The sequence below is a fragment of the Haliaeetus leucocephalus genome, unplaced genomic scaffold, assembly GCF_000737465.1.
Source record: "Haliaeetus leucocephalus isolate CR32 unplaced genomic scaffold, Haliaeetus_leucocephalus-4.0 Scaffold517, whole genome shotgun sequence".
NCBI classification, from domain to species: Eukaryota; Metazoa; Chordata; class Aves; order Accipitriformes; family Accipitridae; genus Haliaeetus; species Haliaeetus leucocephalus.
The window spans coordinates 3,404,357-3,428,434 of NW_010972953.1; the positions used below are offsets into that span (position 1 = coordinate 3,404,357).

Sequence of the window (24,078 nt, forward strand, 5' to 3'; positions counted from 1 at the left end):
AGCGGCGGGGAGGTGAGCGCCGGAGCGGGGAACGGGGGGCTCGGCTCGGCTCCCCGCCGGGGATGCCGACCCTGCTCCGGAGCCGGTATCAGTGGGACGAGACTCCCGGTGGGGAAGCCGGCAGCCGCCGCGCCGGGGCTGGCCGGGGGGCACCGGTGATGGGTCGGGCCCGCCCGGGCTCGGTGGAACGGGGAGGGTGGGGGCGGTTCCGTCCGCCGCTGCCGGAGCCGCGCTGGGTGCGCGCAGGAAGACGGGAGGGGCTCCGGCCCGGCTGTTGGGGTTAAATCCGTTAAAAGCGGTGTTTTCGGCTGAATTTAGTCACGAAACGGTGAAAACTCCCCCGACGGGGTTGTTATCGGGGTCCGCCGCTACCCGTGGCATCGGGCGGAGCGGCTTCGGGCCTCCGTGGGGCTTCCTGAGCCGGAGCGGAGGCGTTTCCTGCCGTGGGGGGCCGGGCCCGGGGGTGTTTCAGCACCCGAATTCTCCCCGGGACGGCGCGGGGGGGGGACGGACACGGACACACAAATTACCGAGGTCTGGTCCATCCCCACCGGCGCCGCTCGGCCCGTTGCGGTGGGGTACGCCGTCCCGGTGGAGGGGCGGGCGGGGGGGGGGGGGTCTGTACCTGCACCCCACAACCTGGGGGGTTAATCCTGCCCCAGTTCCCTCCCCTGGAAGCCGGGGGGGGGCGGCGGTTACCGGGGCTGGCAGCTCCTGGATGACTCCCTCGAGCGGTGGGGGGGGTGTGTGCCCAGGTGATATATCCAGCTTTCCACGATAGGACTGATTCGGCGCAGCCTGAAGCGAGGGTGTTTCTGTAGTTTGTGCTTCCAGGTTGCTCTCTCCATCTTGCTGGGGTTGGGGCCGTTCTCGCCCTCAGCCTGTTGCTGACTTCTGCCTTTTGCGTTTCGGTGGTGATTACGATGGGATAAAGGTGTGATTGCTTTGGATTTTGTGATAGTGAAATAAAAAAAAAAGGTAATGGGCATTTCATGCGTCAGGTCATAGGATTTCAGGCATCGGCTTCTGGAATTCCCCAAGACCTGGGAAAACTGAAAAATCAGTGAAAAACCAGGAATCCGTGGCGTTGAGAAACTGCTGTATTCCTTTTCTCTTCCTGACGCGATCCTTGTGTCCCTGGAATATCGCTGAGCTTTCTGAAAGCCAAAAATACCCCCTATTATTCATGTAACAAAGTTCAGCCAAGCAGCCTCTGCTTGAGCAGGCACAGCTCAGGAGGGATGCTGACGAGGTTCGATGCTCTGAATTCCTGATATGGAGCTTGGTACTGCATCCAATTTAGCTTAGATCTGAGATCCTCAGTTACTTCCCTGGTGGATTCATCGCCCTGGCAGGGAATGGAAATGAGAGGAGCATAGCAACAGAGTCTGGCAAGTGCAAATCTCCTATTTCATATAATTGTGAAGAAAAAGGAGTCCTTGCGCTTGCTCTAGTGCAGAGTGAAGTGATACTTTAACCATCTCTTAATGTTTGAGTAAAAATACCAAATAATATTTTTAATGACTTCAGTAGGATTTGTTATTTGGGAGAGCTTAAATAGGGTCCAGATGGATTTATTTTTTTTAAAGCACTTTTGGTTTTCTAAATAAAGTAGATCTGAAATACCAGAAGTAGACACCATGGGTTCTGGAGCAATGTCAACAAGTATTGTTGTACTATAAACAGCAGAGATCTCTGTCTTGGCAGCTGCTGGGACTAGCAATAGCTGTCTTGTGTTTGTGGCTGGTCCTGACAACTGACTAAATTCAGGCTTTGAGTCCTGTCTTGCTTCAAATAATTCCTTACTTGATGAGCTGAACTGTTTAAAAAAAAATTCTTTGGGCTTTTGGAAGATATAAATGTTGGAAATCATCTGGTAGCTGATCCCCTGAGATATTCCAGTGTCAGCTCAGAAATAAACTGTGGTATGTTCTTAATTTAGTTGTCCCATCTTTATTTCTTTTGCCTGTAGAAACAGGAAGTAGCTGATGCAAATTTCATGTTGCTGACAGCAGTTTGTCGGGCTTCACAAAAGCTGAATCTGAACAGAGGCGTAGGTTTGGCTTGCTTTGGCTATAAAACTAACATTTGTGTCTTCCAGAATGTCTAAGTGAGGACCCAGGTTAGTGTGCTGTCTCAGGCAACAGGAAGAATTTAATTTATACTGGTTTTCTGAGAAGTTGCTCACTCCTCTGAGGACCGGCCTTTGGCTAGGACATGCCAACTCCTTGATATTCTCCAAACAGGAAACTCCTCTTACTGTGTTGTTGCACAGGATCGGCTTTGGGATAAATAGTGTTCTTACAAATAAAATCCCTTCCCTTTATTGCTCTGATCAGTATATCAAAACAGTCTAGTTGTAGATGAAAGCCTGTTTGCTGTACAGTGTGTTCAAAACCATGTTCCCAAGCTTTGATGGAAATAAAGGCTAGTTAATAGATTAACCAAATGTGCTATGAAAATGAATGGACTTTCTGGCCCAGGGTGAAATGTGTGTTTGCTGTGAGTCCATAGCTTCCGCTCCATTGGTAATCAAAGTTCAATTGAATTTAAACAAGACCTAGATTTATATCCTGCATTATAGTCCCAAAAGGGAGAGCTTCATCTCAACTCCACTCCTGTCAGCTGGAGAACTCTAACCCCTGGCTGCACGCACAGAGTAGCTTGAAAGCCTTTCTCATTCCTCCTGAGCACAGGATGATGTGCTGAACAAAAATGACTCTTCGGTGATCTGTGTGTCTCAGCTTCATGTTTAAAGAAGGCAAGTGAGATCCGATTATATGTACTGTACTGAGATCCGTGAAGACAGTTTGTCGCTTAGTGACAAATTATTTCACATTTGAACTGATCGATAGACAAAACACTGTTTAGATGTAGCCCAAACAGGTCTACTTTGTGATCTTTTTTTTTCCCTTTTGCTAAATTTTAATCTCTCTGGATTGCAAACTCTGGCTGTTGATGTTAGTTACAACTAAATCTTTTTACTTCTTTCTGGATGGTATGTAGGTAGCAGAAAAGGCTGTATGCACAGGGCAGTGAGCACAGTAAGGGTGAATCAAGATTGCTTTAGCGAGGAGTGACTGAGATACAGCTGTCTGCTCTAGGACTTTGTGCTGCCTGCACTTAGTTCTGATTTTGCTGCCAATTTACCAAGTGACTTACCTTGCAAATTGTGCTAATGCTGCCCATTAAACAGAAATTAAAAGGATTTCACCATCTGCCAGATAGCACAAGGTTTACAAAGCTGGTATTGAGCACTATGAGTTTATGGCTTCTGTCAGGGAAACCCAGGAAGGGTGTGTCAAATGGCAAGGAGATTGGAAGGAATCTGAATCTCAAGGAATACTTTCTTGTTAAAGGACATTAATCCTGACAGTGTATCTAGAACTGATGCGATATGCTCCTCGCAACAGCATGTTTTATTGCTGGGGGTTGGAAGCAGCTTTCCATCTGGACTTTCTGGTTTGTAATCCTGATTTGAAGTGCAGTTTGCGACTCGGTAATGGGGCTGATCAGATTAGAGCCTCGTGTGGAATGTGATGGGGATCAGTGGTGCAGAACAGCAGCTTGTCTGCCCGACACTCGGTAAACCTGGTGTCCTTCCTGAACCCTCTGCGTTAACACCCCTCTATCTTGCTGTACTCTTGAAGCATGGGAGAGTTTCTTTAACAGGTGGCTCTTTCGGGGAAAAAAAACACCCTTCTTTTGGTGTGCTGAGAGCGGGGGAGGCAGAGCCCCACTCTTGGCTGCGCTCCCACTTGAAGACGTGAGCCCCATTCTGGATGCTTTGTCCTCGGCTGCAGCAGAGTGCTGACAATCCTGTGGTCAGGATTTCTACATTGTACAGAATAAAAAAAAAAAAAAAAGGTATTCATTACTGTTGATTATATGGGTGACCGCCCACAAGTTTCAGCCTCTGAACTTTTTTGTCTCTGGAAGCCATCCAGTTACTGCTGTCCAGTCTTATGCACAGAATCTCCTCTGGCTTACTCTTCTTGCATAGAGGAGGAAACCGCTTTCTTCCTCTTGGAAGGGGGGTGGCCTCTCCCTCGCCTCCCCCACCCCCCTACCCCCTCATCAGTGCTGCTTCTCCTCATGCAAGCAGGCGAAATAGGAGTGGAAAATGGCCTTTTTTGTCTTGTGACATCAGTGCCGTTTGTGACTAATGCTGGATCTGCCCCACATCCTCTGGAAATTGGGTGAAAACATGCACTTTGGAGTAGGGCTGAGAAGGCTTGTGAGCAAAAGCAAAACCCTAGTTAGAACTTCAGGTTTTGTTTCTGAGGGAGATCTAGTATCAGTTTGTCAAAGCAGCTGGGTAAACCCTGTCTTCCTTTTTGGGTATGCTGGGGAATGTGCTGGGAAGGACATTCTCCTTCAGGCAGGGTTTTGAGCTCTTGCAGGCTGTTGCAATAAGAAGGAAGCTGTGTTCGGGACATAATTGTGATTCATATCGTAAAATCTTTCAATGAGTGGTGATAAGATAAAAATGCAATTGGTGACTTGCTACTCCCTCCCTGCATTCTCTGTGCATTAGTGTACTTGGAGCGTGACTTGTCTTGCTCCTTGGTGCAGAGTCTCTGCAAAGCAGTAATTAATGGAAAGTTTATATGACTTTTAAGACTTTTCCAGATGAGACACTACAAATGACTTGCGTACCTAAATCACTTTCCTGTGCAGTGCCTGCAGAGTAGGTTCTGCAGTTCAGATACCAAAGCCTGTAGAGGGAGAATATGAACAGGGGCACATTGTTGTAGAAGCAGCTATGCCTTCGTAGCTTGTGCAGCTGCTCATCTTAGCATGTGCCAGGGTGGCTCGTTCTGCACACTGATGCTCTACACTGTAGCAATGCTGGAGTTATAGATGTGCCTTGGAGGAATGCAGGACTCCAGGAGGTCCCTGTGGATGCATTTGGAGAATCAAAACCACTAGTTCTAACCTGAAGTGTGTGAACTCCCAGCGAAACAGTTGTACTTGATTTGCTGTATGGTGACAGCTGGGACTTTGGCCAAGAATTGGCTGCAGTGAGATTCTGTGCAGACCTCTGTTTTATAGAGTGGTGTCAATACAAGGTTAGAAGATGAAAGTTTTGTATTCTTACATGTGTAAGAAGTCCTTACAATGGAATAGAAACTATGTGGCCATTAAGGAGTAACTGTGGCAATAGAAAGTTGCTGCATGCATGGCTGTTGTGTAATCCAAAAGTCCTTGCTAATGTGAGGGTACCCTGCTGTCCATCATCAGGGTACAGAGCTAGGCAGAAATTATTCTTCTGGAACTGGCAGAGCTTGTACCAGACAGCTGATAAACCCTCCTCAATATTTAGCATATGAGTTTCATACTGTCAGAGGATGTGAATAATTCTATGCTGTCTGTGCAGGTCGTGGACAGCGGTAGATATGGAAAGACTGGTTGAACGGTTGGAGAAGGCTGTGGAGCGCCTGGAGACGGTGTGCCAAGGACCTGGCATGTGTGGAGATGGCTCTTCCAAAGGTAAGGCCCAAAGCACCTCCCCAGCAGCAGCATCTCTCTGGAGTCCCTGTGCTGAAGCATCGGACATCAGCAGTAGCTGTTGCAGAGCAGGCGGTGCTCATGCAGAGCATGCAAAGGGCTGTTAGATGAACTGGCTGTGCACAGAGGGGAAGTGACTTTTGCAGCAGATACTGCGCAAACTCCAAGAGGCCTGCGGTTACTGTCCTGCTAAGATAAGGACTTCCTGTGGCTGCAGCGCTTCCCTCATCTGCATTCAGCTGCGTGCTTCAGGCTGAGCCTCCTGCATTTGCTCGATGTGACCCGGGGGGAAGGTTCAGCGTGGAGCGGGTGGGAGGTGCAGCCCAGGAGCGCAGCGCACGTGTGTGAGTGCTCCCAGCCCAGGAGCCCACCTGGTGCCTCTCGGTGATACCTGTGCTCTGGTTCCTTCTCTGCAGGAGTGGCTCAGTACGTGCAGGCTTTTGATGCCCTTCTGGCTGGCCCAGTAGCTGAATACATCAAGATCAGCAAAGAAGTTGGCGGCGATGTGCAGAAGCATGTAAGAACTCATGTTCTTCTCCCTTCACTCTAAATAGATGCTGCTCGTCCTTCAGGGCTGTTAAGGGCCAAGTTTGCTGTCAGTGTTTGCATTCCTTTAGCACCATATCCTAGGATGTTTGTAATCCCTGAGGATTCAAAACAGATGCAGACGCCCAGATAACCTCCAGCAGATTGCCACCTACACACACACAATGAATCAAACCTCCTTGAAATCTTTGGTAGTTAGGTGCTTAGCTCTCTTTACAGACTTTGGTGTGTGCCTTTAGGAGGCCTGTAAACTACCCAGCCCAAGAGCTGTTGCAGTCTTGTGAGTTTTGTCTGAGGATGGGTGTCTCCAAGAATATATGCTTTGAGATCAGCATAGCTGCTTTCTTACAGACTAGGAACTGGAGGCAGCGGGAGCTTGAATGACTGTTAGCGTTACACTGGGTACAAGGGAAGCGCTCTCATTTTTCTCTCTATTCTTAGGCTGAGATGGTTCATGTTGGCTTGATGAGTGAGAGGGCTCTTCTGGTGACAGCATCTCAACATCAGCAGCCAGCAGAGGTAAGTCTGGGAAATCACTTACCAGTAACCTTGTATGCTCTTACCTCAGAGTTGGAGATGACTGGAAGTGTAGGGGAATCTGGGTTGTTACGGTTGCTCCAAAACAGGAACCAAAGGAGAACTGGAGATGCTTGCATCCATGGCGTGGCAGTTGCTGCAAGTGTGAACTATTCTGGGTGCTCACCCAACACTGAGCAGAATTGCAGAGGTTGATTCTTAGAGCTGCAGAACTGGCATTTTCCAGTCATTAGAGCAAAAAGTTTTCTGTAGCTGTCAGAGCAGCTTGTGAGCGTCATCTCACAGCATCTGTCTCAAGTTTCACCTGGCACCAACACTGCACAATCACTGTTCCTTGAGGATGCAGCCTGCAGACAGGAACTTGTCTGAGACAGGAGCCACAGTGGGATTTGCGTAGAGTGTGCTTTTCATTGCATGATGCTTATAGACTTTCAGGCATCAAACTCCTCCTGAAGTATAACAGACACTTGTCTCTATTGAATGGCCTCTGAATAATAGCTAGCCTTTTAGGATTGATTCGTCCTTAGCAAGTAATTTAACACTTTAGCCTAGGCTGCTGCTTCTCAGCAGGATGTGTGACTGAGAATCTGATCCTGAATGCATTGGCTTTTCCCTGCTGAGAACTGTTTTTACTGAGCAACAGGATCCCACCTTGCTTTTCTTTGCAGTTATTATCTGGCTCAGTCATGGCTTCTACTGTTACACTGTGGTAGCTGGATTTCTGTGTTACTTTCTTATTCACTGCAAAATATATCTGCATCTTTTTTCCCCAAAGTCAGCATTGGAGGGTTGTTTATCTTTCACTAGGCTTGCCAGGATGCTGTTCTGCATAGCCTCTAGTCTGAGAATCTGCTTATAAATTCCACTGACACATTATTTAAATAAAGGATTATGAACGAAGAACAACCTTAATCTAGTGTAGGTCTTTGTGCAGGTTGTCTTGCAGGAGTCTAGTTGGTTCTGGAGTAGCCAGTTTAAAATGCAAAATGTATGAACTTGTGGCAAAGGATTTCCCCATCCTGTTACTCAACAGTGGCACTAGGCTGGAGCTTCTGAAAGTGTAGCCTGGCCAGTGGTGCTCAGAAACTCTTTGGTTTTATCTAAACAGAGGAAGGGATAGCAAAAGGAAAAGCCAAGGCTTTGAAAAGCAAGTTTTGCTCAAATTTGTCCCTCACTGGTGCCACCAGCAGGAGACTTTCTGATCTTAAAGAAAAGTTGCCTAAGAGGCATCTCTGGAAACGTGTAATTGGCTGCTCTGCTCTGACCTCGGAAGAGTTATAAGCACTTTCAGTCAGCATTCCTAGTGGGCAACACACAAACAATTTTTATCATCCAAATACTAAAGGCTTGGATTGACTTGAGAAGTAACTTGAATCCTGAAGTCTAGCTTGATAGGGTGAATTGAGAACTTGCTGCAACTCTGATTGTAATGCAGGCTGTAGATCCCAAACTACAAAAACCTGCATAGCACCCCTTTCTCTAAGGGTTTGTAAAGGAGAGGAAAAATTTGACAAACTGTCTTGGAACAAAAGAATCCAGGAAAGGCAAATGCTATTTCAGTCCTCGTTACTAACAAGCTCTGTCAGTGTCTCTTGGATTGAACATGAGTCACAGTTCTTGGCGTACTCCCATAGTACCAATCCGGTTGGGAGCTATGACTTCAGCCCTGGAGGAGCTAGGCTGTGGGACTGAGCTCTGCTTGTGGGGAGGGCCAAGCCTGGACAGGAGCTGTAGCAGTAACTTGTGCCAGTTGGAATCTTCCTCTGAGTGACCATCATCTCAGCAGAGCCGCCCATGAAGATGTGCAGCCATTCCAGGGCAATACTAATATACTTAATTGTTATTGTCCCTCTTGTCCTGCAGAATGCATTCTCATCACTTCTGAAACCGATTTCAGAGCAAATCCAGGTGGTGCAGAATTTCAGGGAGAAGAACCGTGGTAGCAAACTGTTCAATCACTTATCAGCAGTCAGCGAGAGCATCCCAGCCCTGGGCTGGGTGGCCATGGTAAGGATTCCAGTAGGAAATGGTTTCCTTGGGCTGGTGAGAAAAGTCTGGCTCCCTGGTCAGCTGTGCCATGCCAATGTGTTCTTTCTTCTTTAGGCTCCAAAGCCTGGTCCTTATGTGAAGGAAATGACTGATGCTGCCATGTTTTATACCAACCGGATCCTCAAGGAGTACAAGGATGTGTAAGTTCACCTTCTCTCTTAAAGATGTCATTGAACACAGCTAACTGGGTGTGTAGGGGCTACTCCAGTGTCTAACCACAGCTGCCTTGGTCTTTAATTCTTTCTTTTTAAAGGCAGGGTGTATTTATAAAGCCTCACTTTAGCTGTTCTTCCCTGATCCTTAGACAAGGTTCCTTGCATTCATGTTGCAGCTGGAATCTCTGGTAGAAAATGTATTCCTGCTCTTGGCTCAGCATCATCTGGTGGCTGAACTGTTTCCCAGGACAGCAAGTTGTGCCTCGGGAATGGGTCTTGTTGGAAGTACCAGACTCCTCAATTAAAATGGGTTACAGGGCAGACCAGGCTTGTGGCCTTCTGCCTGCAGGTGCAAGATTAATACTAAAGCTAGAATGCAGTGCTGGAGCTGCAAGGCTGCCATGCTGGTCTAGCTGTGTCTTGCCTGTAGGCTGAGAGGTGGAGAGATGTAAAGAACTAACTGTAGTCCTAGGGTTTTAATGACAAATGCACCTGCTCACTCCTTGTGACCTCCTTATGTCCTCAGAGATAAAAAGCAAGTGGACTGGGTGAAAGCTTATCTGAGTATCTGGACAGAGCTGCAGGCCTACATCAAAGAGTATCACACCACAGGGCTGACTTGGAGCAAAACGGTAAGTTCTGGCTACATCTGCAGGAGCTTCTTAGATGAGTATTGCATGATTATTGCAGCAGATATGGAGCTTGTGCAATCGCCTTTCCTCTTGCCGGCCTCTTACAGGGTCCTGTAGCAACAGAAGGGGCTAAATCACCATCCGCTCCCCCAGCCGGGGCTGCGCCTCCCCCACCAGGCCCTCCTCCCCCACCTGCTCCTGCCCCCACGAGCTCCAGCACAGATGACTCTGCCTCCCGCTCTGCGCTCTTCGCCCAGATCAATCGGGGAGAAGGCATCACCTCTGGTAGGTGGAAGTAGCTAGCGGAGGGAGGGCAGCCACGAGTGAGAGTACTGTTGTGCTGCAAATCCTTGTTTTGCTGCTGTCCCTCAATACACCTGCTTAGAAAGTAGCTTGCAGTAACAAAAGGCCATCTGGTCTGAGTGTGGTGCTGGGAGCCAGAAGCAGCCCTGAGGCAGTTACAGGGACAAAGGTTAGCATTCTCAGCTTCATCTGTCAGGTGTAGCAAGAGATTAATCTCTAGCTGGAACCGAGAGAGGGAACCCTTTGGTTGCCTGCACATCTCCTATTGCACCTATTCGTATTTGCACAGGACTTACCCCTTTTGTGTGTTACCTGGTTAGCGTATCAGGATAGACGTGAAACAAAAGTGAGGTGCTTGGCTCAAGGCTTTTACCAGCTGCAGAGTAGAAGAGCCAGTGTCTTCTGGTTCTACAGTACATCTTGTGTTCTCGTCAATATTGCATCAGTGTTTCTTGGTCCCTCTTTCACTTGCTGTCACTTGTGCTTGGGCTCAACTTAGGCCCAGTTTCAATAATTTGCATTTTGAAAAATGTTATCGTGCTGGTTGTTGTAATCACTGATGTCTGGTGTTTGTGAAACTGCATTCTTGGAGGAGAGCTGGATCTCAGGTTTGACTTCTCTTGCAGGCTTAAGACATGTTTCAGATGACATGAAGACCCACAAGAATCCAGCACTGAAGAACCAAGGGGGTCCTGTGAGAAGTGGACCCAAACCTTTCACTGCTCCCAAACCAGCCTGTAATGCTAATCCTTCCCCAAAAACCTCTCCGAAGGCACCTGCGCTGCTAGAATTAGAGGGCAAAAAGTGGAGAGTGGTGAGTGCCTGGCATTGGCATGAGTGGGTTGGAGGGATGGGAGCTTTGCAGCAGGGAAGGAAGGTCTCCCGAGGACCTTTCTTGTAAGAGGCACCAGCCCGAAGGCACACGCAGTTTACTTTTAAAGGGTCTGCACTGCCCTGCTGTACACATGGACTAATTGGTCTGCATTCCAAAAATTAAGGGCGTTTTTGCTGCCTTTTCAGGAAAACCAGGAGAATGCCACTAACCTGGTAATCAGCGACACAGAGTTGAAACAGGTAGCATATGTTTTCAAGTGCACAAATAGTACACTCCAAATCAAAGGCAAGATCAACTCCATCACCCTCGGTAAGTGGAGAAACCCTGAAAACTGCTTCTGTGTGCTGGTCTGTTTGCAGAAGGCTGAATCTCCAAAACCTTTCTCTGACTTGATCTGTCTTTTCTTTGCAGATAACTGTAAGAAGCTAGGTCTGGTGTTCGATGACGTGGTGGGCATCGTAGAGATCATAAACAGCAGGGATGTTAAAGTTCAGGTGAGTGTCTGCAACCTGTTCTCTGCCTGGGGTGTGACTGCTGCACTGTACAACAGGGCATCTGTAGCATCTGCTCCTTTGAGTAGGTTTATTTCCGGAATAGGAATGTGCATCTGTGGAGAATATTCATGAAACACCATCTGTCCTACTGCTCTGCCCTTAGGAAGGGGCCGAAATTTGCCTCACTGGGCTGCTTCAGGGCTCTAGGTAAAAGATTAGTCTCTGTGAGGTGGGCAGCATAATATGACTGCTGAAGTAGGAGGCCAGCAGTAGAATCTACTCTGATTCCAGTTCTGGTATCTGATTCGGGATGGCCAGCTTGTCCAGTGTTCACTGTAGTTTTGTTCTAAAGAGATCAAAACACGAAATAACTTTGGATTTTTGCCAAGGCGGGCGTACTGGAATCCAGTGTGTCTGCAGTGGGCGGGCTGGAGTCAAACCTCTTGCCTTGAAGGCAAGCACAAAAGAAAAACGTTGCGGTTGCCCAGTTCAAAATAATGCTCCTCTAACTGCTGCTTTGACCACTCTGCTAGGTAATGGGTAAAGTGCCAACAATTTCCATCAACAAGACAGACGGTTGCCACGTGTATCTGAGCAAGAACTCCCTAGACTGTGAAATCGTCAGTGCCAAGTCATCAGAGATGAATGTCCTTATTCCCACAGAGGGTGGTGACTTTGTAAGTGTTAGTTTTGAGATCATTGTGGAGGTCTGCTTGGGATTGGGGTAATGCAGGGTGGGATTCGTATTTTGAGCCCTGCAGGGAACGTCGGTTACAGTGAGGTCTGGAGGGACAATTCTAGACTCTAGACTTCAGAGGTCACAAATTATGGTCAGATGTTAAAAGCAGCAGCTCAAGTTGTTTGTCTTTATAGTGAGATACTTGCTTTTCTGTGAGAGCTGCTTCTTCAGGATTTCTTGGGGGCAGAACAGGCAGCATTTGTGGTACAGCAAGGGACACAGCATGTATCTAAGAAAAGAAATGCCTAAAGCAGTGGAAGGAGTTACTAGTCTCAGTCATAAACTGATTTTGACAACAGATTTCTATTTTTACCCTCCAGACTGAATTCCCTGTCCCAGAACAGTTCAAGACAGTGTGGAACGGTCAGAAGTTGGTTACCACTGTGACGGAAATTGCTGGTTAAGCAGAAAAGCTCCAAGGCTCATGCCCTCCCCTGGCCCTGCTGTGGGACAAATCTGCTTTCAGATGATTCTCTTAGATTTCTTGTACCTTTCTGCTCTCAAACTGCTTCTCTTCTACCCGAGAGACACAGCTACCTGCCGTCACTGAAATACCTCTGCCTAGGGTTTGGTGTAGGTGGCGGGTCAGTTATTGTCCACATCTATTAGCAGGAAGGTGTATTGTTTTGTTTTGTTTTTTTTCTCCCCTTGTCTGATCTAACTGCACCAATTATCAAGTCAGATTTTTCAGTGAACTTCACAGCCAGTACTGGCAGTTGGCTTTCAGAGCGTTGTTCGGGGTTTTTTTTGTATTGCCTTTAAGCAAACTGTTCATGTGAGAGGAATGGATTGTTGTCCCCTTTTTAACAAATAATGGTGTCTGTCGGGGTCCAGCGTACCCAGTTGCTATGGCAGATGTCTCAAGAAGGTCCTAGAAGCTGCTAATTCCAGCTCTATGTACTAGTTGGTGGCATTACAGGACATGGGAATGGCTTTGTCGGACCAAAGGCTGAGGACCTGGGCCGTAGCATTCCACCCTGATTTCTCTTTCATCATTCCTACTAGCTCAGTGTATTTCTGATTGTGCCATGACAGGAGGCTTTATATTAACCAGTGCCACAGGAAGACTGCAGTGGAGTAACTGTGGTTACCCCCCCAGCAGTCTGGCTGGTAGCTTGGAGCTGAGCATCTCTTATTTCCATGAGTCCTCCACCTTCGCAAGCAAATCTTTGCCCCAGGGCTTCCTTCTCAGAGCAGCTGAACTCAGGTTCAGTCTTCCAGGGCAGTTCTTCTGAACCTGTCCCCTTCTGCAGAGGAAGGGTCTCCTTCATTCCAGGGTCAGTAGTGCAGTATTGTGAATACCCGGTTTGGATCAAGTTGGTTCATCACTCTCTTCCTCATCTGCAATCAGTCCCCATAAAGTGAATCCTCTCAACCTCCCCTTTCCCATGTTGCTTGGCTCTTTACTTTGGTGGAAGCTTGTAGCCTCTGTTCCAGGGCCCTGGAGCAGAGTGATGGATCTAAGACACAGTACTGTACTGACCCATAAAGGGAGCTGCACGTGCTTTGACCTTCATTTTTCCAATGCCTCGGGTGGCATAAGCATATCTTAAATGCATTTCCTCTGTAAAGTGTCAATGTTCTTTTTCTCTAGGACAAAACTTACAAAAAAATATGCAATTTTTTTATTTTGAGACTGTCCTGTGACTTGTACTTGTCTTCTCCTGAGGCTTGTGAAAAAACCTTTCTTATGTACTTAAGATTATACAGAAGATAGAATAAAGTTAATGCCAACTTGCTCATTACAGTGGCTCTGGTTTACTCTTTGGGGGCACACAGGACCTTGGGTAGGACAAGATGCCCTTTGCTGCCTAACCCTGCCTAGACTGCTTTGAATACTTTCCCAGGGGGAAGTACAGACTTTCCTCAACTCCCCTTGAATCAAATTGTCAGTAGTTGTCAAATCTCGCCTTTTTTTTTTTTTCTCAGTTGGTTAGATGTAAAGTTCTTTATTGATTTCAGTTGCTGTACAAAAGTGCATAAAACAAGCCATTAGTTGAAAACTCTTCAAGCTGTTAATACCCACTTAATTCAAAACCCTCCTTTTTCCCAGAAACCCCTAAATTTGGCCCTTTTCCCCATCTTGAAGGAGAGGTTGTAATATCTTTCTTTTGCATACAGCCATGTAAGTCTACTTGCTGATCCCCTTAAAAGATGCAGCATTCTTAAACTAGTGATTTTGGTTAATACTGCCATTGCATCCTGCAAGGAACAGGTAACAGGGAACACAAGCCTCTCAAGCAGCTAATTATTTTGCCATCACCAAGTGACAAGCACAGCTGCAGCTCTGAGAACTGAAGTAGACTTACCAAGGCCTGTGCACGGTGGAGTGCTTCACAATTAGTACAAGGCTCAGTCCACCTATATTGAAGTGTTATTACATCCAGACAAATCCCGGTCTCTTACTGCAGTGTAGCAGGTGCCACACTGTGGAACTGCTGAGCTAAACCCCCTCTTCTTCCCCTTCCCGAGATCCCCCCAGTCTTGTACGCAGAAAGTGCTGTTGCACAGTAGCAGCTGCTTTAACTACAGTGGTAGACCCTCCCCAGTGCTCTCACAGGGTGCCTCCCCTTAGCTTCACTGGAGGAAGGGGAGGATAGTGGTGTAAAACCACTCTTCTGAGAAGTGCAGGTGATCCCCTTTCACCCCCAGGAACACCAGCTTTCCTGCTTTGTCCATCTCCTGCAGCCCCAGGCGATCCTGCAGAGAGAAGTGTGACCATAACTTCCTGGGGCCCTGCCACAGCCAAACACTGGCAATGGCTGGGGAACCCAGCATGGAGAAAAGCATGGATGGTCAGAGACTGTTGTTGCAGCATAACTGGCTGGCAGGCTAGAGTGGGTTCCACTTCTGCTCTTCAAAGCTTCCCCTCATAGAGGGGAAAAGGCATTTTGGATGAGTCTTACAGCAAGGCTTTAAAAAGGAGCAGAATTCATTAAACATGTGTTGAAGCAGATCTTGCCCCAGGTGTGAGACCACCACTGTAATTCCCACTGGCCTGGAGAGAAATGCCTTCCCAGACAGCTACTGGCAAGAGGAGGCAATGCCCCAGGAACAGCAGAGATGGTGAGAAGAACAGAGCTGTGGGGTTTAGAGCTCCTCAAGGCCCCAGGGACGCTATAGAGTGGAAACGGCAGAAACCCCCCAGCAGAACATACCTCTGTGTACAGCGAGGTCTCCTTCAGTGGAATGGTCTCCTTGGCTTGGCCGCTTTTGTAAAACCCAAACCACTGTCAGAATAAAAACAAGGAAAGAGTTGCTGAAGGGCTCGCAGGAGATAAGCAGGCTTTCACCGGCTTCTGCTGGAGACAGCACAGTATCAGGCCTGTGTTTGTGCTCCTTGCTAACCTCAAGTTCTGCCACCAAAGAACAAACCAGAAACAAGCAAGCAAGCACCAAAATGCCACCCAAAAGCAGCACCCACCCTGCCTGCCTCACCTCAGAGATCGGAGGGTCAACCATGGTATCATTGAGAAATTTCACCATCACAAACTTTTTCAGAGCCATCAGGTTTTTCTTGTATGTCTCATTGATGCCCTGGATGAAAGCAACAGAGAACAGATCCAAGTCATTGGAAAGCCTGGTGAGACAGTCAGGGAAACCAGCTACTCCAACTTGCCCTGCACCTGCAAAACCCTGGACTGCACCAGCCTAGGAGGCAGGAACGTGCATTTCTATCACCAGCCCCCCTTCAATGTGCTCACGGCATTCAGCCTCCTCCCAGGCTGAGGCTGTAAAGAGGGGATGGGCCTCCCCTGCCTTCCCAGGGGAGGGAGAGGATTCACGCACTTGAAAGGTGATGGGTGGACTAAGCATGTGTCATATCTACACCAACCACTCCAAAAGAGTGCAGTGACACAGGAACTGCTCTGCTATGGACAAGTTTCATTCACAAATCTACCAGCAAAAACACTGTACACTCCTGGGATGCAGGGCAAAAAATGCTCCCCCTGAAACTCCAGCAAAACTACTGCCAGGGAGAACTAACATGAATGAGCTCACTGGTAAGGCTTTTGCTCTCCTGCTAGCATTTAATCATCAGCTAGGTTCTTACTCTCTCCTGATTTATGTCAGCCAAAAAGATGCTGTTTTTCCTGTAGTCCTCCTCCTTCAGAGGGTTGTGCCAATATTCTGCTTGTACCAAGCTGGAGAAGAGAGAAACCAAAGATCAGACCGGAAACCCAGGCTTCTCAGATGGGGCCAGCCACCATCATTGCAGCCTGATGAATATACTCACTGCTCTTGAACAGCTTGTGTGTAGGCGCCCAGATCCAGCGTCTTTCGGATCCAGTCACAGATATGGGAGCTCTCGCCAGGACAGCGTGGAAAGCCGTACACGCCTGGGGTATGGAGACGTGTAACAACTCGGTAAGCCGAACTGAAATCCCTTAATCCCTCCAGCTGGTAAAGAACCACCCTCTTACAGAGCAGTAGCAAGAATTACCCAGGGAATAAGGCAGCCTTTAATCCTGCAATCTCATTAGACAGCCCTCCTGCCCCTGGGCACTATTACACACAAAGATAATGGATGATGTTCTTGAGCTGAGCATATTGCTCTGGAGAATGGAGGCATGCAGACAAGCAGAATACCATCCAGCTCGCCTGGTGTGTTCCCAGGAGGTCTCAGGATGATTCCCTACAGGTCTTCCCACTACACTACAAAGAAATAGACTCAAGCCATGCAACACCTCAGGGGAGAGTATTTGAAATTCATTGCCAGCCGCTCTTAACTGTACGCCTCTTAAATTCCACTTCATACTGCCTCTTTAATCTACTGCAAGAAGCACCTCCCTTTCCTTGGGGCTTTAGCCTTCCAGATGCTGATTGTAAAATGTCCTTGTGACCCAGAAGGCTTAGTTTCACAAACGCTTTGCTCTGTAGTTAGGAATTTCTTCTCCAGAAACAACTAATCCCAAGTGCTTCCAAAGTATGTAAGAATTCTAACCCAGACAATAAGGCACCTACTTACAAAGGTCCCTTCTCATTGCCAGTTAAGCAAGACCAAGACAGAAATTAATGTGGTCAGCTAAGAACTGGGCCAAAGCAGATCACCAGATTCAGACAGGAGCAAAGGTACAGTTTAATTCACAAGAAAACAGTCAGGTTTTAGGAAGAGGCTAAAAAAAAAAATCATTCCTCCTGCCAACAAGAGCATCCCACCCTTCACAGCAGTTAGGATGTGAGGTAGCTTAAGAGGACACTACCTTGGTGCTGTCCCCCAACTGAGATCAAATTGAGCATGGGAGGAGAAGGACACCTCTGGGCCACCGCCCTCCTGTGGAGAAAGATAAAGGCGCTCAGCATGCCCAGGCCACCAATGCTGGTTCACATGCAGCTCTCAGCTTGCCACTGCGTGGGCTCAGGCACTTGGGCAACATTTGCAAAGAGAATTAACCCTTCCTGGTAGAGGAGGACTACAGGTAAACACATTCTTGCCTCCTTTGGAGTGCTCCTACAGTTACAAAAGGGTTTGTCAGTTTACATCTGCTTAGTACTTCAAAAATCAGAACCTAAAACCCAACAGAAATCACTGGAAATGGAACAGAAGTGTAAACTTACAGGAACTGGCCTCCTTGGGAGAAGCCCATTGCGTTGTAGCCTCCTTTCAGGTGAGGGTCCTTTGCAAGTTGGCTGCACACCTCTGTCACTTGATCATTCACATTCATAAAGAAGCTGTTCTCCATATCCTGATGGATTAGCCAGATTAGAAAGTAAACCTTGTACCTTTACAATGGCTTACACTATTTTAATCTCTGCAAATAGACCACTAACAGTTCTGCTTTTGAAAGAGGATGTTAACTTTCACAACATGACACAAGTGAAACTCAGATTTTGAGATTTCCCTTCACCATGTCTTTGTTCCTACTCTGCCTGGCAAATGTGGAACAGTGACATTTCCCCAAGCTTCTTGACAATTTAAGTCCCTTCAGATTTTGTACATATATATATATGTATATATAATTTAAAAAAAAATAATCAAACTTCACCCATCTTTTCCAGATCCCAGAAAATAACATACATTGCACATTATTCTGAGAGACTACTTAAATAAATTCAGTAGGGCTACACAAAACTGTCACAAAATACAAAGGCACAGAAAAAGTCTGTATCTTTACTATACTGAAGATGTATACTGAATGAATGGTTGTAAATCAAAAAGTACAGCATGGGATAAAGCTCTGCTTTCGCACGGTATCTTATTGCATGCCTTTGTATTACCTGGAGTGGTGAGAGCATGCTAATCAGTGGATTTGCATATAAATCCAATTCAGACTAGGGATTTGGTTTTCCCTGATTTCTTTTCTGCAGGTATTATCTAGACATTATTGGTTTCTACCTGTCAAAGCTGTTTACTTCACAAAGCAGAAAAACAGCAGGGAAAGCACTACAGCAATCCTTGTAGAACAACATTAATAACAAAGACCGCAATAACTATCGCACTTTCAGATCCGCACACTGGCCACCGCACACTCTGCGAAGCAGAAATGTGAGTGCCAGCAGTTAGTTACCTGTATCAGGTTGCTTCCAATCTTGAGTGACAGAACATAAATCCCTGGTATTTTATTCTCCACGATTTTCTTAATGTAGCCCATGCTTTGTGGATTGCAGCAACTGTCTCCTGTGAAAGGGAACGTCCGAAGTACCGTCACACCACCGCCCAGGCCCTCACCTCGCTTCCACATACATCACACCAGCACCTCCCTGCTGCAACAGGACCAGGATCCGTCAATGCACACACAGGCCTGGGGGAGCAGAGTCAGCACCTCCCAGCCTCCGCAGAAACCGGCTGTCCGGAGGAGGGGGACATCGGAGCGGAGCCGGGGGCGGCCGGCGAGCTCCCCTCGGGCCTGCTGGGGTGCCAGCACGGCCCCGTCCGCGGGCCGGGCCAGCTAAGCCCCGCAGCCCCGCCCACAGAGCCGTTACCGGAGGATCTGCCCCGCCCCCCGTTACCAGTCCCTGCTCACCCATGCCGTGCCAGATAACCAGGGGGACGGCGGTAGCCGCGAAACCCAGGCGCAGCCCCAGCAGCACCAGCACCGCCGCCCTGAGCGCCGCCATCTTGACTGAGCACATGACTCGCGCTCGGCACGGGTCAGGCGTCGGAGGCGCGGCCTGGCGGGGGCGTGACCAGACAGGGGCGGGATCCGTGGTGGTGGGCGGTGCTAGCTGTGGGGGCGTGGCCTATGCGTGCGGGGCGTGGTCTAGCGGCGAGGGGGCGTGACCCCAGTGTTCCCACGCTAGGAGCTGGTTCGAGTCCTGGCGGTGCTCTGCCCCACCCAGGTCCCTGAAATCCCAAATCCTGGCACAGCACAGAGGTGGCTGCCTCCCGCTCCCCGCCCCGGGAGACGGAGCCAGGAGACCCACGACCACGCTGGTCCCCTCTGGGCTGGGGGAGACACCTCTCCCCACACGTGAGCTACTCCCAGGGGGGGACTGGATGGGATGGGGAAGAAGCCTCCCTTTGCACCAGCTGAGGGAGGGCAGCGGGTACCCCTGGGGCATCTGTGGGAGCACCCCGGGGTGGGAGACACCTCGTTGCCCTGTCAGGCTGTTGTGGTCGAGGGCTATAAACAACGGGTGCAAATAAGTCCGTCCCAGGGAGGTTTTGAGGCAGCTGTAAATCACTGTGCTCATAAAGCATTTGTGCTGGCAGTGCAGGCATCTGCGACCAGCAGCCTGCTCTGCTCTTGCTGTGCTGGTAATGGCTTTGGGAGGAAACGCCAAGGGTCACTGCCCGGCTGCTCCTGTGTTTGTTGATGTTTGAGATTTGCTTTGTAACAGGGCCGGGCATTATCTTGAGGAGAAGCAGGCAGCAGCGTTTGCAGGTAGGAGAGGATGCAGCGCCACGTGGACAACACACAGGCAGGGGACGGGACGGAAGCAGAGCAGGATGAAGCCCCTCTGCTTGCTCAGCAGCCCTCCTCCCGCACAGGTAAATCCGCTCCCTGGGGAGCAGTGGGCTGAAGTGCTGCCTCAGCAGGGCTTGGGAGCCAGTGACCTCTGGCTTCCACATGTCCCCTCCATCCCTGGGCAAGTCTCCTTGCCGTTCTGCCCCTCTGTTCTCCTTCTGAAGATATGAACGGCCATCCCTGCAAAGGAGGAGGGCAGGGGCTCAGTGGTAGATGTCTGGAGGGTACCTGGAAAGAGCCATTTGTTGCTGCAGTACAGTGATTGCCTCGTGACACAGATCTGTAGGATGGGGTTAGAGTTAACCCATGGCCTCTCTAACCAGCCTCAGTTTGTGGGCTGTCTCCTTCTACAGGGCTCTGCTCTGCTCGCTGTGGCCTGGCCCTGGTCCTGCACATCTCTCTCTTCGTGGCATACGCACTCCGGGTCAGCCTCAGCATCGCCATTGTCGCCATGACTAACAGCAGCCATCCCCATGGCTGGTCTGGCAGTGCTCCCCACAGCTCCTACCCAGCATTTGCTCAGGACGTAAGTGGAAAGCAGATGCAGATAACTGAAAGATGCTTCCTGTGCTCAGTCCACTCTTTCTTTTGTGGGAGGACAGACTTGGAAGCAGCAGAGAAAAGCCTTGAGGACAAGGGGGGTGAAGGAGCAGAGAGATCAGTTTGTTGTACTCAGGGCTGCGTTTCCTGGTTGCTTCTCCCCTTCTGGAGGAGTCTCTGCCTGGAAAACAGAGATCTCTGTTTGACAGATGTGTTCTGTCTCCTCCAGGCCCCCGTGTACAACTGGAGTGCTGAGACTCAAGGAATTGTCCTCAGCTCCTTCTTCTACGGCTACAGCCTCACACAGGCGCTGGGCGGGTACTGCTCAGGGCTACTCGGGGGGAAACCTGTCCTGGGCAGTGGGCTCCTGCTCTCCTCTGTGCTAACCCTCCTCATGCCCCAAGCAGCAGAGCTCGGCGTGAGCTTCCTCATCGGGCTGCAGGTGCTACTGGGCTTGGCTGAGGTCAGTTGTGGCTCCAGGTGTTGCCAGGTTATGAAACCTGCTCTGGTTAGCCCTGGCTGTATTCCCCGTGTCCCCTTCCTCCACGCTTCCTGTTATCTTTGCAGGGAGTGATATTTCCAGCTCAGTACACGCTCTGGGCAAAATGGGCCCCTCCACTGGAACGCAGCAGGCTCATGAACATTGCTGATGCTGGTAAGGCACAAGGATTTTTCCCTACCACTGACTCGGTAAGTGCAGGACCTCCCCTCAGCCCCTTCTTTCCAAGCCAGTCCTTGTAGCAGCCTAAAGTTCAAAGCTGTGGGTCCTTGGCAAAGAAGTATTAGCAGCGTTCAGCCTTTCCTCCTCTCCTCCTCCCATCCTGTGTCTTTTGTCTCCTCAGCTCAGGTGAGCCTGAGTCAGGAGAGGGAACCTGGACACTGAAGGGAGTAAACCCGGATACAAGGGTGCTTGTTTGCACAGGTGCTTCATTTGTGCCACCCATTTTCCCATCACAAATCAGGCTGTAGGTCTGTCCCACTTGCTGCTGTTCACACAAAGTCCCATTAAAATGACTCTTCTGGTTTCTGATCCCTAGGATGCACTTTTGGGACTTTCTTTGCTCTCCTTGTGGCTGGGATCATCTGTCAGACTCTGGGGTGGCCTTTTGTCTTCTACATCTTTGGTGAGTAATGGCCCATCACGTCCTTCTCCTCCAACCCCGTTGCAGGCCATTTGCTGGCAGAGCTCCCAAAGGTTCTCCATCAGATCCCTGCAGGACCAGCTCCATCCTTATTAGTCCCACACAGAGCTCTGGGCTCCCCTCTCACCTGCCAGGCCAGGATGAAACCATTTTGCTGGAGTACTAGTAGGGAACATGCCTTTGCTGAACCTTTTGTGCCATCAACCCAACCCCTTCCACTGTGAGCAATGGGTTCAGGGGAGTTTGTCACTTTCTATCTTCCTGCCCTCGCTGTTTCGCTAGCATCAGCCTCCATCCCACTGGCTCTGAGTTCTGCCACAGCTCACCATAGAGAGGGGCTGGCACTGAGAGTCCCACTCCTCACAGGTGGTGTTGGCTGTGTCTGGTGCCTCTGCTGGTTCCTCCTCGTGTATGAGGATCCTGCACATCACCCATGGATTAGTGCCAGGGAGCAGGAGTACATCATGTCATTGCTGGCTCATCAGGTACACACAAACCTTTTAACCACAACTGACCACGCTGCAGACACCTTGGCAAAGGGACTGCTCTGTGGCAGTTCAGCTGGATTCCTTATAGAGTGGCCAGGGCTAGTCCCAGTCTTCTCAGCAGCAGGTGGAGAGGCCAAAGAAAGCCTGGACAGCTTGCGCAGGGGATGTGAGACAGGAAAGGAGGCACTGGCTGATGTTTTATTCCTTCCAGGGCAGCTCTCATGGCCACTCCCTGCCACTTGTGGCCATGGCTAAATCACTGCCTCTTTGGGCAATCACCGTTGCCTGCTTCTGCACAGACTGGCTGTTCTACATGCTGCTGACCTCCATGCCCACGTTCATGAGCAACGTCCTCCACTTTGACCTCAGAGAGGTGAGTGCTGCCCTGCAGCTGAGGCTGGTCCCTGCAACAGCGATGGGACTTCGTTCCTCTGTAGGCTGGGAACATGGAGGTTCCTCAGGGACATCTCTTCCTGAAGACTGGTGGCTCTGGGACCAAGGGAGCCACAGTCTTGGAGCTCTTGGCTCCATTCCTTTGGGCCACGGATGTGACAATGCCTTGTTCTCTGCTTTGCAGAATGGGCTCCTCTCCTCCCTGCCTTATGTTGGGAATGGGCTGGGGCACATCCTGGCTGGGCTGCTGGCTGATTTCCTCCTAGCCAGGCGAGTGCTTGGCACAGCAGCCGTCAGGAAGCTCTTCTCAGCACTCGGTAAGGACAAGCTTTCATCTGCTGTCCAGCCTTTCAAACACACTTATGTGGCCTGTTATAAAACACATCCCCTTTTCCTCCCAAGGGATGCTGCTCCCAGCCATCTTCCTGGTGGCTGTGCCTTACATTGGCTGCAGTTCCACAGTTGTTGTGGTCCTTCTAACACTGGCCTTGACAATAATCAGTATGACAGGGGCAGGCATCAATATTAACCACATCGATATAGCGCCCAGGTAAGTGGCTCTGACTTTTGTGCCCTCCCTGGCTCTGCGTCCTTCCCAATCCCCCGAAGCTTCTGCAACTCCTACTCTCCCTTCCCTTTTCTTCTGTAGCTGCTGGCATTGTAAGCTAAGGAGTAAAATAAAGGCTTAAAATCCCCCCCAGTCTTGCAGGGAAGCTCCTAGTGTTGTTCGGCATGACAGGCAGTATTCATGCAGATGAGGGAAGGGACTGGCAGCACCTACTCCTCTCCCTTCTTGTGACAGTTTCCCCTCTGCCTCACTCAGGAAATCTTTGCTTCCTCTCCCCAGATATGCAGGGTTCCTGCTGGGAATCACAAATACCTTTGGAATAGTCGCAGGAATTATTGCTCCTACTGCAGTTGGACTTCTTGTCAGCCAGGTAATTTGGGGCCACAAACCACAAGCACATCCCTAGAAGAAAACACAGTTCTCAGAAATGGATTCCTTTGCACTAAATCAAAAATTACTCCAAGCCAACCCCCTCTTCCCAATGAACACATGTGATATAGCAGCTGGCAAACCAGAGCTCTGGACCATTTTGAGGACATGGGGATGACTCAGAAAGCAGGAAGAGCTCCACATGAGCCCCATTTGGATGTACTTAGAGATGGGGAGAGGGTCAAGGGAGTGGGGTGAGGGGGAAGCTCTGTGCCAGGCAGGAAAGCTTCCTGAATAGAGCACAGCACACAATGTTTCAAAAAATGCCAAAGCAGGAAATGCATCTCCAACAAGAGGGGGTCTGGCATATGTCTTGAGTTGAGCAAAGCTCTTCTGTTGTTGGTACTAGTAGCAAGCAGAGGATGGAGATTTTAGTGCCAGTGAATTGGGTGGCAGTAGTTGGGTGATCACTACATGGAGATAAAGGGAAGGGTGATACCATTGTGATCTGTTCTTGCCCCCCCAGGATCTCCAGACTGGCTGGAGGAATGCCTTCTTCGTATCTGCAGCCCTCAACTTGTTTGGCCTGATCTTCTACATAGCCTTTGGCAGCGGTACCATCCAAGACTGGGCTAGGGAGGACACCGCTGTGCAATGAGAGCCACAGGCATGGGAAGGTACACAAGGGAATGGGCTGCAAATGGGCACAGGTCAGGCAGGAGCTCCCTCCACTACCCTGCTCTTGCCTGCACAGCAAAGCTCAGCTGTCCCTGCCTGCTCCTGGGGCCCTTGCAGCATGCTCAGGTGACGGCGCACTCTGACTCTTGAAGTGCCCAGCACCTTCACCCAGCTCTGTCCACCTCCTGA

The 24,078-nt window shown here is 49.5% G+C and overlaps 3 protein-coding genes across 3 annotated transcripts; 2 read left to right on the forward strand and 1 right to left on the reverse strand.

Moving 5' to 3' along the window:
• Positions 1-6: 6 nt before the first annotated feature.
• On the forward strand, positions 7-13,561 carry CAP1 (CAP, adenylate cyclase-associated protein 1 (yeast)). The gene is made up of 13 exons (XM_010576076.1): positions 7-12; positions 5,381-5,493; positions 5,928-6,028; positions 6,499-6,576; positions 8,458-8,601; positions 8,698-8,783; positions 9,325-9,430; positions 9,538-9,715; positions 10,360-10,547; positions 10,754-10,877; positions 10,980-11,062; positions 11,596-11,739; positions 12,122-13,561. Exons 2-13 carry the CDS (start codon positions 5,400-5,402, stop codon positions 12,203-12,205), a joined length of 1,410 nt encoding a protein of 469 aa, XP_010574378.1. The 5' UTR covers positions 7-12; positions 5,381-5,399; the 3' UTR covers positions 12,206-13,561.
• Positions 13,562-13,754: 193 nt separating this feature from the next.
• PPT1 (palmitoyl-protein thioesterase 1) lies at positions 13,755-18,863 on the reverse strand. The gene is made up of 9 exons (XM_010576077.1): positions 18,767-18,863; positions 18,311-18,420; positions 17,361-17,488; positions 17,006-17,076; positions 16,039-16,141; positions 15,856-15,946; positions 15,240-15,338; positions 14,960-15,031; positions 13,755-14,501 (listed from the first exon to the last, which is right to left on the reverse strand). Exons 1-9 carry the CDS (start codon positions 18,858-18,860, stop codon positions 14,379-14,381), a joined length of 891 nt encoding a protein of 296 aa, XP_010574379.1. The 5' UTR covers positions 18,861-18,863; the 3' UTR covers positions 13,755-14,378.
• A 774-nt stretch (positions 18,864-19,637) lies between these two features.
• Positions 19,638-23,869, forward strand: LOC104837294 (sodium-dependent phosphate transport protein 3-like). Its single transcript, XM_010576338.1, has 11 exons — positions 19,638-19,734; positions 20,065-20,237; positions 20,481-20,714; positions 20,819-20,906; positions 21,289-21,375; positions 21,760-21,878; positions 22,093-22,254; positions 22,459-22,591; positions 22,677-22,824; positions 23,122-23,212; positions 23,738-23,869. The coding sequence occupies exons 1-11, from the start codon at positions 19,638-19,640 to the stop codon at positions 23,867-23,869; spliced, it is 1,464 nt and encodes a 487-aa protein (XP_010574640.1).
• The last annotated feature ends 209 nt before the right edge of the window (positions 23,870-24,078 follow it).